This window comes from Gadus morhua, unplaced genomic scaffold, assembly GCF_902167405.1.
Source record: "Gadus morhua unplaced genomic scaffold, gadMor3.0, whole genome shotgun sequence".
NCBI lineage: Eukaryota > Metazoa > Chordata > Actinopteri > Gadiformes > Gadidae > Gadus > Gadus morhua.
Genome location: NW_021964098.1, coordinates 17,861 through 31,738, shown reverse-complemented (window position 1 = coordinate 31,738; position 13,878 = coordinate 17,861). Strand labels below are relative to the sequence as shown.

The window sequence follows — 13,878 nt, the reverse complement described above, 5'->3', positions numbered from 1 at the left end:
AAATGATGGAAAGAGATAATTTCATTTGACCCGAGCGCTAAATCTCACCGCAAGAGTCGTGTGTAACTTTTGTTCTGATTATTATTTGTGCGTTTTATTGTTTAGCTTCGCACACATCACCGAAAACTAATTGTACACATTGACTGTTTATTAATTTATCGGAAAATATTTTTTGAGTGAAACTATTTTGTACAACGCTGATAGCACGTGTTGCACCTGGTCCGGTGTTGTCCTCGCTAAGCTCGCCGCTCTTCTCTCCGCAGGCTGTAAGTACAACCAGCTCAACAGCCACTTCCACTGCATCCGCGAGGGCTGCCAGTTCTCCTTCCTGCTGAAGCACCAGATGACCTCGCACGCACGCAAGCACATGCGCAGGATGCTGGGGAAGAACTTTGACAGGGTCCCGTCCCAGGTAACCCCCCAACACACACACACACACACACACACACACACACACACACACACACACACACACACACACACACACACACACACACACACACACATATAAACAAACACACATACACACACACAAACACACACACACACACACACACACACACACACACATATAAACAAACACACACACACACACACACACACATATAAACAAATACACACACACACACACAAACACACACACACACACACACACACACACACACACACACACACACACACACACACACTTTCACACAGGGACACACTCTTAAAAGTTCACACGCTCTCACACACACACACACACACACGCACACACACACACACACACACGCACACACACACACCCTGCTGTAATTATAATGGCATGTCACATACATTTTCGCTCTTTCATAACTGAAACTTTGGTGGGGACAAAAACAATGCCAAAAAGGTTTTGGGTGAAACTGAAAAACTGGTTTTGATCGCATCGGTTTAGTAAACAAGTTCCTCAGTCCTACAACACCAGCGATTACCTGATTCTCACGCCACATTTCAGGTCATAGATGTCTTTTTTTTAATCACACCCATAACTTCCTATCCGGTTACATTCAGAGCTAACAATACTATCCCTTGTTATGAGGAAAAAACTGCAAAAATCCACACAATGTACATGAGCCATCAGAGACGGCAGTAAACATTCCTGTAATTATTATTCCTTCATATCACAGAGCGGGCACGGTATGTGCAGAATGTACCTGGAACTTCGAGTTTTAACGGCTCTTCGTTCACATATCTGTGCCAGAAACCGTTTGCCCTTCGGTTGCGCAACATTCACCTTATACACCCCTGTGACACGAAAGAGACACGGCAGTGACACGGCAGTGACGACCCTGTGACACGAAAGTGACACGGCAGTGACACGGCACGTCCGTATGTCTGTACCTCCACAGGCCATGTCCCTGGGAGGTCAGAGGTCGGAGGACATGCAGCACCTGACCTCCGGGCCGACGGGGGGCCAGCAGGCCGGCCTGAACTCGGGGTACGGGGGCCTCATGGACGACACCGACGACTACATGGACTACATGGGCGGGGCCAGTCCCCTGGGGCTGTCCTCGGAGTCCTCCAATCAGGACCGCAGCTGCTCCAGCACCCCCGTGGGGAACGAGGGCTCCCCCGCAGGTGAGCTCGCTACAGGGGGGGCTGCTGATTGGCCCAGGGACTGTCTGTGTGTCGCTGGCGTGGATGTGAGGCGACGTGCATTACGTCATCACTGTGAAAGAACAAATTATTTTTGTGGATTAAGCGATCTGAGATTAGTGACAGTTAATTTTGAAGAGCACTCCGCTTGTATTATCTGTTGAACGATACGCTTTACTCTGCTAAATGTTTACGCATCAACACTTCGAGCGAGGTGAAGCACATCATACCGTCTTTTCGTCGGAACACAATCTTCCCTTTCGTCGTTAAAAAACGTCAAATAGCATCACATTCCTTTGGGCTGCTCAGCACTTCCATGTGTTGATCTTTAGATAAAGGGCTAAAGATAGACCAGGGTTAGGTATCTCTGCCCCAAAACCCAGTAAAGACACACATACTCCTCTTTTATCTATCCGACTTTCATTCGTCTGATTTCCCACAATTCTGTGTTCCTCTGCCAAAGTTATCCTGGCCTCCCAGCGTCGTGGCTCGGCCGCTGTTTGGGTTACTTGTCTTTGGCCTTCATTTTGTTTCATTCTCTTATCTTTTCCCTTTTTACCTCCCATCCCTCTTTGTGTGTTTTTGTGTGTGTGTCTGTGTGTGCGTAACTTGGCTCTTGTCGTCACATCTTTCCGTCTGTTTTGTCCCCGTTTCTCTCCCCTTCTCCGTGTCTGTCCTCCACCTTCCTCTCCTCCTCCTCCTCCTCCTCCTCCTCCTCCTCCTCCTCCTCCTCCTCCTCCTCCTCGACCTGTCTCTCCAGGTCCAGGCTGCGCCGTCACCACCGACCCTCTCTCCACCCCCGGCGACAATACCGCCTCCCACAATGCACCCCTTCCTCCCCCCCCTCCCCTCCACCTCCCCCCCCCTCCCCCCTCGCTCCTCCCCGGCCCCCCACCCGCCGGCCCTGCTGCGGCCCCCCCTCTCCTCCCTGCCGTACCTCCTCTCTCCATCCTGTCTGTCATACTCTCTGCTCAGCGCCTCTCTGGGAGCCACTGTTGTCATGCCAACCAACACCACGGCCTTCAGCCCCGTCATTGCCACCCCGTCTCCGGTTAAAAACGACGTCCCCATAGTGCAGGACGCCGCAGGTACTGACCACCCCCCCCCCCCCCCCCCCCCCGCAGCCCGACACTACAGCGCCGCCTCCGGCATGCTAGCCCTGTCGCAGCTCCGCACGCTAGCTAGCGGCCGCTAGCTAGCCCTGTCGCAGCTCTGCACCCTAGCTAGCGGCCACAAGCTAGCTAGCGGCCACAAGCTAGCTAGCGGCCACAAGCTAGCTAGCGGCCACAAGCTAGCTAGCCAGCGGCCTCAAGCTAGCTAGCCCTGCCGCAGCTTTGCGCGCTAGCTAGCCCTGTCGCAGCTCCGCGCGCTAGCTAGCGCGCGGAGCTGCGACAGGGCTAGCTAGCGGCCGCCGCTCTGTTAGCACCGCACCAAGATATGTCACCGTGGAAACAGCAGCCATGATATACACACTGTCCAGCATGCAGAACCTGGTAGAACATCTCCATGAAGTACATTCGCCGTGCACGCAAAGTCCCGTGTGAGAGTCGGAGTGAAGCCAGAGTCCGGTTTAGGGGAGCTTGCTTTTTTATTAGTCCCGGGAGCCTGATATCTGCCGGCCTTTAGAGAGGAAAAACATTAAAAGCGCCCAAAGAACAGAGCCTGAGTCAGGGCGTCTTTGTATGGAGTTTAGCGGCTTCCTGTCCCACAGCCAGAGGGTTCCACCGTCAGGGAGAGCTTGTCTCAAAGGTTAAGCCATGCATGGATAAGTCCACACGGCTTGAAAAGTGAAATTGTAACCCCCCAGCCCTGCCTCTGATTGGAGGCTGGCTGTAGAGGTGATGATCACCTGGCCGAGGTCCCCATAGTGCAGGACGCCTCAGGGGATCACCTGTTCCCGTGTCTCCGCGTCTAACTCTGCCACCCTTCTCTCCCCCCCCCCCCCCCCCTCCCCCGCCCTTTGTTTCCCAGGCAACACCATCTCCATCCCGACGGCGACAGGCGCCAAGAAGCGCTTCTGGATCATCGAGGACATGTCGCCGTACGGCAAGCGCAGCAAGACGGCGTCCTCGCGCAAGATGCTGGACGAGGGCATGATGCTGGAGGGCTTCCGGCGCTACGACCTCTACGAGAACTGCAAGGACCTCAACTGCCAGTTCTCCCTGAAGGTCACCCACTACCACTGCACGCGCGAGAACTGCGGCTACAAGTTCTGCGGCCGCACGCACATGTACAAGCACGCGCAGCACCACGACCGCGTGGACAACCTGGTGCTGGACGACTTCAAGCGCTTCAAGTCCACGCTCAGCTGCCACTTCCCCGACTGCCAGTTCTCGGGCAACAGCACGCACTTCCACTGCCTCCGCTGCGGCTTCAGGTGCACCGACAGCACCAAGGTGACCGCGCACCGCAAGCACCACGGCAAGCAGGACGTGATCACCGCCGCCGGCTTCTGCCAGTTCAGCTCCAGCGCCGACTGCGAGGTCGCCGACTGCAAGTACAAGCTCAAGTGCTCGCACTTCCACTGCACCTTCCCCGAGTGCCGGCACACGGTGGTGGGCATGTCCCAGATGGACTCCCACAAGCGCAAGCACGAGAAGCAGGAGCGCGGCGGCGGAGAGCTCACGGCCTCCCCGGGAGGGCAGGAGGCGGGCCGCCACCACCACCACCACCCCCACCCTCAGCCCCACCACCCCCACCACCCCCAGCACCAACAGCACCACCACCTCCACCCACACCCCCACCCCCACCACGGGGGGCTGGGCGGGGGGCTGGGCGGGATGCCCCACGCCGCCACCTCCTCCTCCTCGTCTTCCGCCATGGCGGCGGCCGGCATGGCGCTCTCGGGCCCCTCCCCCGCCGGCCTCCACGGCCTGGTCCACGGGAGCAGCGCGGGCTCGCCCCTGATGTACCCGCCCGTCAGCATGGCGTCCGAGTACGGCCACGCCTACCCGCCGCCGCCGCCGGCCGTGAGCCTGGACGGCTCGCTGAACCTGGACGGCTCGCTGAACCTGGGCGCCGACGCCGCCGGCAGCTCGCTGTTCTTCCTGAAGAGCGCGGCGGCGGCTGGCCTGGGCCTCGGCGACTCGCTGGACCTCAGCAAGAAGATGCACCACAGCTCGGCCATCATGGCCGCCGCCGCCGCCGCCGCCGCCGCCGGGAGCCACCACCACCACCAGCCCCGCCCCCAGCACCCCCACCCCCTCCCCCTCCACCACCACCACCACCTGCTCCACGGGGCGGAGCAGCAGCAGCCTCCGCAGGACGGCCCGGCCCGCGGGACGTCCGGCCACACGGAGGACGACCTCTCCCCCGAGGAGGGCGCCCCCGCTGGCGAGGAGGAAGAGGAGGAGGAGGACGAGGAGGAGGACGAGGAGGACGAGGAGGAAGAGGAGGATGAGGAGGCGGAGGAGGACCTCAACACCGACTCGAATGACGACTCGATGCCCGGGCCGGACGCAGGGAAGGACAACGGGGAACGCTTTCACGCTCCCGTCAACCACAGCGACACGCCCCAGGGGGAGGAGCCTGGGGCCACGCCCGCGGCCGCGCCCGGCCTCTAGGGAGGGGCGCGGTGACGCGACGGCGTGCGTGTACACTATGAACCAACAGACTCACTGAAGGGTGTGGCCTCATTTATCACGTCTAGGGACGCTCGGCGAGGACAAAGGACACGCAACACAACGGAAAGAAGACGGTAATAAATAAAGGAAAGACAAAAACAAGACGACACGGTGACGCCACGGCCCGAAATGATTTATTATGATGTTTACAAGATGACCAACATTATTAATTCAATTATGCATTAAAAGATGAACGAAGACACCAAGAATACGGCCCTCTGTTCCCCGAAGGGGGGCGCAGCAATGAATACGTTTTACTACTACATCAGTCTTTTTGTGTGCGTGCATGTGTGGCTTTAAGTTATTTTATTTCTTTGTTTTTTCGGTTCACTTTTTTGTGTGTGGAAAAAAAATACTTAAGAAAAACCAGAAAAAACAACTCTCTCTATATATAAATAACTATATATGTACGTATGTGTCAGGATGTTGATATACTAAAAGGAAGTTGGTGGTGTGTGCAGTCGACGCGTACTGCTGCGGCCCGGCCGACATTATAGGGAAACTGATCACTGAGGTGAAGCTTTAAAACAGAATGTGCTCAAACGTTTGATAGTTTTATCTGTATTATTATTATTATTATTACTTCTATGATTCTTATTATGATCCATCGAGAGCCAGAGTTAAAACACTGCTCTGACCTCGCTCTCTCTCTCTCTCTCGCCCGTCAACAGTTGAAGGTGTTTTATGTGTTCATGACGTGGGCCGTTGGAAATGGCCGTCGAACCCCGTTTGGCTAGTAGTCAGTCTGTTTAAACTCTCCCCCTCTCTCTCTCTCTCTCTCTCTCTCTCTCTCTCTCTCTCTCTCTCTCTCTCTCTCTCTCTCTCTCTCTCTCAACGCCCTCCACCTAGCACAACGAAAACAAGAACACCAACCTCTTGTGATGTTCCCCCCCTTCCCCCCTCCCCCCTCCCACCTCCACTGAGGAATCCAGTTTGTTTATCGATAGTGCACTTTTATATTAGCCGGCTATGATGACGATGATGATGATGATGATTATGAATAGTGACGATGATCTTGGTGATTATGCTTATGAGGTTGGATAGATGCTGAAAGAGATATTTAAAAATATTTTTGTTACCGTTTTGCATCACTTGCGTTTTAATTTGGCCGTGCGTCGTTGCCGTTGGTCTGAAGCATATCGGCTTTGTTTGATTGTTTTTGTTTGTTGTTGTTTTGCGTTTGTTTTTTTGCGGGCGAGGTTGAGACTAATGAGCTAGTGGCGGGAAAAAACCGACGTGTGTGGAGTAAAAAAAAAGAAAAGGCGAGAGTGTTTCAAATGTACAGACTCAGACACCATGCCTCCACAGAGAGGGCTTGTACCCTGCTCTTCACCACGGCCACGGTTCAGCTCCTTCAACGCTTTTTATTTAATATTTATGTGATCTTCCAATGAAAAAAATTAGGGTGTTATTGCACTTTTTTTTGGGGGGTTATTTTCATTTTTTCCGTTTCAAAAACATGACATTTATCTTTTAACAGGGACGTTTTGCTTTAATTTGTTTGTTTTTAGTTTTAAGTTTGCTTTGATGCACAAAATAGATGTTAGCGTGACAAAGTCGTTCTGTGATTTATTTAAAGACTGGTTTTATTTACTTCTGTGATCGGGGTTTTAGACGTGGAAACGGCTTCGATGGAAAAGGTGGAGCCTGTAAAAAAAATATATACAACACTAAATGCGAACTGTGATTTGAATATCGTTTGAAAGATCGCTGCAATGCTCAGATACTGTAGGATTGAATTACAAAACTTGTCAAAGACACCCTTTGGTTTTGTACCGAGAATGTTTAAGAAAGAGGAGTGGACATTATTATAAATTATCTCCTGAACTTGGCATTGGTAAAGAAATCATCGTACTATAAGGGAATATGTGTGTAACTGAAATTTCTCCCAATATTGTTTTGAGAAGAAAAAGGGTTGTACAGTATTTTCCTCTGTAAAAAAAAAAACACAAAAAAACAATATATGATCAAAATGCTCTTTGATGAACAGCTTCATTTAAAAAGAAAAAGGTAAAAAGGATAATAAATAATAAAAAAGTGAAATAGCCTCACCCTAGTTTGCTTGTGTGTGTGACAGTCTCTCTTCCTGTAAATGAAAGACAAACCTCCCATTGGCAGCGATAGAAATGTCCTCTTTTACCTTGTTTATTCTTGCATCGCAAAATCCTTTTTACATTTCCCAAACAATGCTAAAGCCCATACTTAAAAAAGAAAAACACTGATTTGAATTTATGTTCCTGATTTATTTAACATGTTTGTATTTTTCTTTGTCATTTGTGTGTGCGTGCTCTTTTTTTAATTTCATTAATTACAATGATTTGGTTTCTATTAGTTTGCGGTGTGCATGCCTGATTGACAGTCTGTGATGTGTCTCTGGACTCGATAGCAGCTCAGCGCACATCACTTCCTTGTTTAATTCTATATTGTCACAATAGTTATTGACCTGGGAGACCATGTACACTTGAATAAATACAGTGTGTGTGCGTGCGTGTGTGTATGTGCGAGTGTGTGTAGGTGTGTGCGGGTGTGTGCACGAGCGTCTGTAAAATAGCGGAATTTGTAAAGAATTGACAATAAAGAAATTATGAATTATTATAACAACACATACAGAATTTACTCCTTTTGTATTGCTTGGATGAGGCGCGAGAAGCGGAGGCAAAATCGAGATTCACTACGGTAGTCTCTCTCTCTGGCCCCACTTAATAAAGAGTGTGTGTGTGTGTGTGTGTGTGTGTGTGTGTGTGTGTGTGTGTGTGTGTGTGTGTGTGTGTGTGTGTGTGTGTGTGTGTGTGTGTGTGTGTGTGTGTCTGGTCTCTCTCTCTAAGAGAGACAGGCAGACAGCCACTGTCACACAACGGTAACACAGTGGTGGCCCCAGAACAGACCTCACAGGCTTTGATTCTTACTTCACCCCCGCCCCCCCCCAGCCCTCTCAGGGACTGACGGAGACTGCTTCGTTCCAGCCTTTAAAGCAAATCATCTGCATAAAGAGTCGAGGCGCTGGGGTCTCACTGGCCCTCCAGACCGTGGAAAGGGAGGAACAGGAGCGAGACCCACTCAGAGCCGGGGGCCGGTCAGAGATAAGTCTGTTAGCGCTGATACGACGCACCCAGGGCCTTGTTCCGCCCTAACGGCCCACATTAGTGGTCCTCTGCTGGGGTTTAACCGGAGCCATGTGCTACAGGGCCCGTGGTGGTCAGTGTGTAGGTTGTGTCTGTGGCCCCCCCACCCCCCCCCCCATGACCGTCGTCTACAGCTGTTCCAGTCGCCCCCCCCCCAACCCCCCCCTTCTTCCTTGTGTGTCTTTAAATACAAAAATTTGAAGAAAAAAAAAAATGGTAAAGGCATTACCATCTGTCCCCCAGCTGGCATCCTGTATGTAATCTAGCAGAGGGAGGGAGAGGGAAAAAAGAATAAACATGAAAATTATATTACACACCGAAAAAAAAACGATCCAGACGGAAGCGACCTCCAAATGGTGCGTCGGCCGCAGCAGAAGACACGGACGGGCATTGTCTTAATGAACAAAGGGAGAGATGATGTAAGAGGTATGGGGGGGTCTGTTTGTTTAGGGTAATATGATAAAGGTCTCCCGCTGGGGGGGAGGGGGGGGTAGGTCTTTGTATTCCTGAGAATATTGCGCTTTTGGACTAAAAGCCATCTTAGGCTCGCACAGATTGTGGAACCTAACGAGTGAAAGTTATAAAAATGTGTCATGAGAAGTAACCAGTGAGGCAAAGGGAAGACGAAATGGAGGTTTCCTTTCTTGTGTCTGCAGCCCCAGGCCGGTGCCGTTAACCTGTGGATGTGTCACCCTCTGTTCGCTGACGTCCTTCGGAGATCGGAGGGGGCCTGACGGTTCTAAACTTTCCATGCATATCTTCTTACAAAGATTTCTCAACTTTCAGGGAAGTGTGTGTGTGTGTGTGTGTGTGCGCGTTCACACAAGCAAACCTTTAGCTGTGTGTGTATGTACGTGCATACAGGCGACCCATGTCATATGCTGCGTTGATGTGCCAGGAACAGGTTGTGAGTGTGTGTGTGTGTGTGTGTGTGTGTGTGTGGCGTGGCAGTTGGGAGAGGGAACAATCAGGCCTAGGAACACACGACAGGTGTGCTCTGCATATGTGGTCACATGCTGCCTATAAGGCAGATTAGGACCCAACAGATGAAGCACTGCTTAATGGCAGCTTTCATTAAGTTCACAAAGCGGACAGGGAGGGGCACGCAAGTGTGTGTGTGTGTATGTGTGTGTGTGTGTGTGTGTGTGTGTGTGTGTGTGTGTGTGTGTGTGTCTGTGTGTTTGCTAACATGTATGCGTGTGTGTTTGTGTTAACATGCATGCGTGTGTGCGTGTGTTAACATATATGCGTGTGTTTTGACATGTATGTGTGTGTTTATTTGTGTTAGTGTGGTTTTGCGAGTGTATGGTTTTGTGTGGGCGTGTGCGTGTGTGTGTGTGTGTGTGTGTGCGTGTCTGTGGTTGTGTGTGTGCGTCTGCCTCTGCCTGTGTGGGTGCGTGCGGTTGTGTGGATGTGTCTGTGAGCGCGGGTGTGTGCGTGTGCGTGGTTGTGTATGTGCATGTGCGTGTGCGTGTGTGCGGTTGTGTGTGTGCGGTAAACAGAGACAAAGCAGGTGGCTTGTGCCGCGCGGGGAGATGAAGATACATATTGTGTGCCGGCGTCTGAGGAGGATTCACGGCGACTTCTGCTTAAAGGATTTATGGACTCATGATGACCACCCCGGAGAGACCGACTGCCTGCCTGCCCCCCCGCACCCACCCCCACACAACCCCCCCCCACCCACACACACACAGCAGGAGGAGGGGGGGGCTGCTATACTGGGAGGGGGAACAGAGAGAAAAAAAGGAGAGAAGAGAGAATTTGTTCCGAGATACGAGCGGGCGGCTGACACGGTAATAACAACGGGCGAGGGAGGGAGAGAGCTCTACCAGCCTCTCTCTCTCTCTCTCTCTCTCTCTCTGCAACACACACACACACACACACACACACACACACACACACACACACACACACACACACACACACACACAACTACATGCACACAGACACAAAGACGCACACACAGATCCCTGACCCCAGTCATGTCTCTCTGGTTCACTTCAAGTCAGTTCAAATATTTTTTGGGGTTCACATTTTCCTGCTGGTCTTTCAGCACTCCTTTCCTGTCTGGACACACAAACACACACACACACACACACGCATGCACACGCACACACACACACACACACACACACACACACACACACACACACACACACACACAGACACACACACACACACACACACACACACACACACACACACACACAGACACACACACACACACACACACACACACACACACAGACACACACACACACACACCCCAAACCTGCTGCCCTTTTCAGAGATGTCCATTTATCTATTTCTGCATGGGACCTATTTTGGAAGGACCTTGGTCCCACCGTTGAGGGGGTGGGCGGCTGTGTAAGAAAACGAAGCTTTGCCATTGGTAGCAGCTGTTGCTCCAGAGACAGTCCTCCCACCCACTACCCCCACTCACACAAGAAAGGGGTGGTGGGGGGGGATTGAGCCAATTTGCCCTTAACAAGACCTTATTGCGATCGCCCCCGGGACCTGTGGCCTGGTCTGCGTCGCGGATCAAACCCCCACGCAGACAAACACATCTTCTGTTCTCTGGGAGCAGCAGAGAACAGGGATGGAGTCAGAGAGTGCGTTGGTAGCTTCTAGTAGCGTGGAGTTACTCTTATAAAATACTTTTTGGTGATGGGGGGGGGGGTTCATTTTATTTTTTACACTGATAGAAAAACCACCACGGGCTTCAAGACATTCAAGTAGGAAAGTCTGAGGAAACGTAAAAGGATGTAATCTCGACCGCTAAACTAACAGACGCCTCTCCGCAGAGATCTTTAAACTGATATAAATGTTAGATTTCTCGTCGTCGGTTCGACTTTCCACCCTTTTATTAAACAGTTTCCACATTAAACTCTAACCACACCGGGATCATCGAGATGTGTTTGGGTTTTCACCATGGCAACCATTTTGTCAGAGTGGATATTGACCTCACCCTCCACTATGATTCCATGCTATTAATAAATACATAAATCATGTTTTAATGGGAGATCTATAGAGCTTGAACTATAGAAGTGTACGATGTTTTAAAACATACTATTCTTGTTTGACGTTTCACGGTCAAGAACGGTCACATTTTTTCACCCTTTTTCTCTCGACCGCAAACACTCTGCATTCTTTGAAGGCTTTTCGATCTCCAAATCTTTCCATTCAATTCATTTTTTATTTCTTGAGACGACCGAAAAGATAACAAAACACTCTTCCACGGTATTTCTATGGGACATTCTTTTTGATGAATAACCGACGATGTCATTATTCACAACAAAAAAACCAGTAGAACTGGTAACGACCAAACCTCACCTGTTCAAACCCAGCACAGTCGAGTGTATCTATGGAAACATGGAGGACTTGTGCCTCCAGCGACACACTCCAAAACTAACAAATATGGGAGAGGTTTGTTGTGTTTGCGTCGTTATGGGAGGATCTCAGGACAGAAATACTCACGGAAACAAAGGACAGCTCACCAGCTCTAAGGCATAGTTACCGACACAAAGGAATGGGTAAGCTGATTCATTCTTCACTTAACAATAGCCTAGAAGTGGTTTAAGGTTCAGACCCAAATAGGCGCAGCCTACCTGTAGGCCTCCTCAAGCATTATACCCCAACCCAACTCCAACCTGCTCCCTAATGACTTGTAAAGATCCCCGGCGCTTTCGGTCAAAATGTCTGCTTAATGACTAAACAGTGGTAAATAGTTATTTCCTGTAAACCACTTTACTGACAGAAGGCGTTGAGAGTGAAACTACAGCGCGGTCTCTAACTCACACCTACTGTTTTCCATCGTCTGTAACAAGTGAGACGGTTTAAATAAATACCCCTAGTTAAACGAGTCAGCCCAAATCTGTGGAAGAGAGGAGAGCTCCGCTGGGTGAGGGGAAAATACACCATTCCTGCCTCTCCAGAGTGGAGATATTCTAGTGACTTCATCTCTTTGTGGAGAGTGAATCTAAATACAAAGTAAAAGCCCTGCTGATTGTTTCACAGCAACATGTGGAGTTGAAACGGTATTTTCTGACAACGCACTCCAACTATGCTCCGTTGGAAAGTGTGCGGGCTTGTGATGATAAAGGGAAGAGCTGCACGATAAACAGACTCCAAACAGAGCTCCAAAACAATCAAGATGTCCTTTTTTGTATTTAGATCCACCGTTGTTGTGGAATGGCTAAACCGTCTTGACTTCAGAGGAGCTGGAAAGGTGTGTTTTGACCTCACTTCACCTACAGTCAGCGCTGGTCAATCTTTATCTCCTTCCTTGACTTCTCGCCAGACTGTGTGGGAAAGGAAATGAGCGGATTTCCCAAACGGTCGAGTATTCCACCAGTATTCCTGGTGATCGATTGCAGTACAGAGATTGAAACTCAGGTCAAGGATATCGTTGTAGGATCGACACTTTCCATCAGTCGTCTGACCGCCCTGGTTCAGATGCTCAGAGGTTGCTGCTGACGTTTGACGTATTAAGAACGATCTCAGTACATATGGCATACATCAGATGGAAGTGATTATTTCATAGTTGACATGGCAACACTGATGAAATGTCTGTGTGTTAATTGTAAAAGCCGTTGGGAGACACAGCCGCCTAATCGACTCTTCTGAGCTCTAGTTGAGCCGAACACACGGTTTTCTGCAGAGGCGGGGGGGGGGGGGGTGTGTGTTGTGTTGTGTTTGTGTCGCACACGAAAATGTTATTCAGCAAACACGCAGTTGTCATCCCACCAACACAAACACAGCCCGCTGGAAAGATGACAGTTCAGACCCTATAAACAGATTCTGAAACGGAGAAGCGGCGTGGAGCTACGCTGCATAAATGTTTACAGAGAAATACCAAACAGAGTGTTCTATTTGTTTTACTTTGCCTCGGGTTTGCCCGCTGCGGTAGATTAGTCGGTCCCACTGTTCAACAGGACCTCCTTCTCTTTTTTCCCTCCCGCTGCAGAACAAACAGCGATGGCGGCTGGCAGCACGCCAGCCCACCATTACCCTCCAAGAAGCTCGCGTTCAGATGTGAGCAGAGGTCTCGAGTGTACGGTGGGAATGTTTCATCACGTCACTGGCAAACTCTCCTCCAAAAGTGGAGAGGGAGAGTTTGAGGGGGCGGGGGTGTGTGTGTGTGGGGGGGGGGGGGCTCTGAAGCCAGACTAATACACTCATTTCAGTTGAATTGCCGTACGGCGGGGGCCACTCAGTAGCCAGCGAGGCCTGCTGCCGTCTTGGCAAACGCTGGACTTCTTAAGTGCTAAGCTGTAAATTTGCTTAATTTGACGCGGGTCCAAGGGGACCGCGGCGTTCCCTCTTTCAGGGAGAAAGGCCGGCGGATCGGCGGACAATAAGCGGCAGCGCCGGGACACCGTGTTTCCCCCCCGTGATGAGAGCTGGAACGCGGACGCTCTGCGCTGGCAGACGCCCCACTCTGACTCATTGTTGTGTGAACGCCATAAAAAAGCCACTGATACGTGTCACAAAATGATGATTTTCTCCGGGAATTG

At 50.9% G+C, this 13,878-nt stretch overlaps 1 protein-coding gene across 1 annotated transcript; it reads left to right on the top strand.

The window, feature by feature from the left end:
• Nucleotides 1-263: 263 nt before the first annotated feature.
• casz1 (castor zinc finger 1) lies at nucleotides 264-7,843 on the top strand (the record flags this gene model as incomplete). The annotated part of the gene is given in 3 exon segments (XM_030350227.1): nucleotides 264-412; nucleotides 1,371-1,599; nucleotides 3,589-7,843. Coding segments are annotated over 3 exon segments (1,970 nt in total), but the record flags the coding sequence as incomplete, so codon positions are not given.
• Between the last annotated feature and the right edge of the window lie 6,035 nt (nucleotides 7,844-13,878).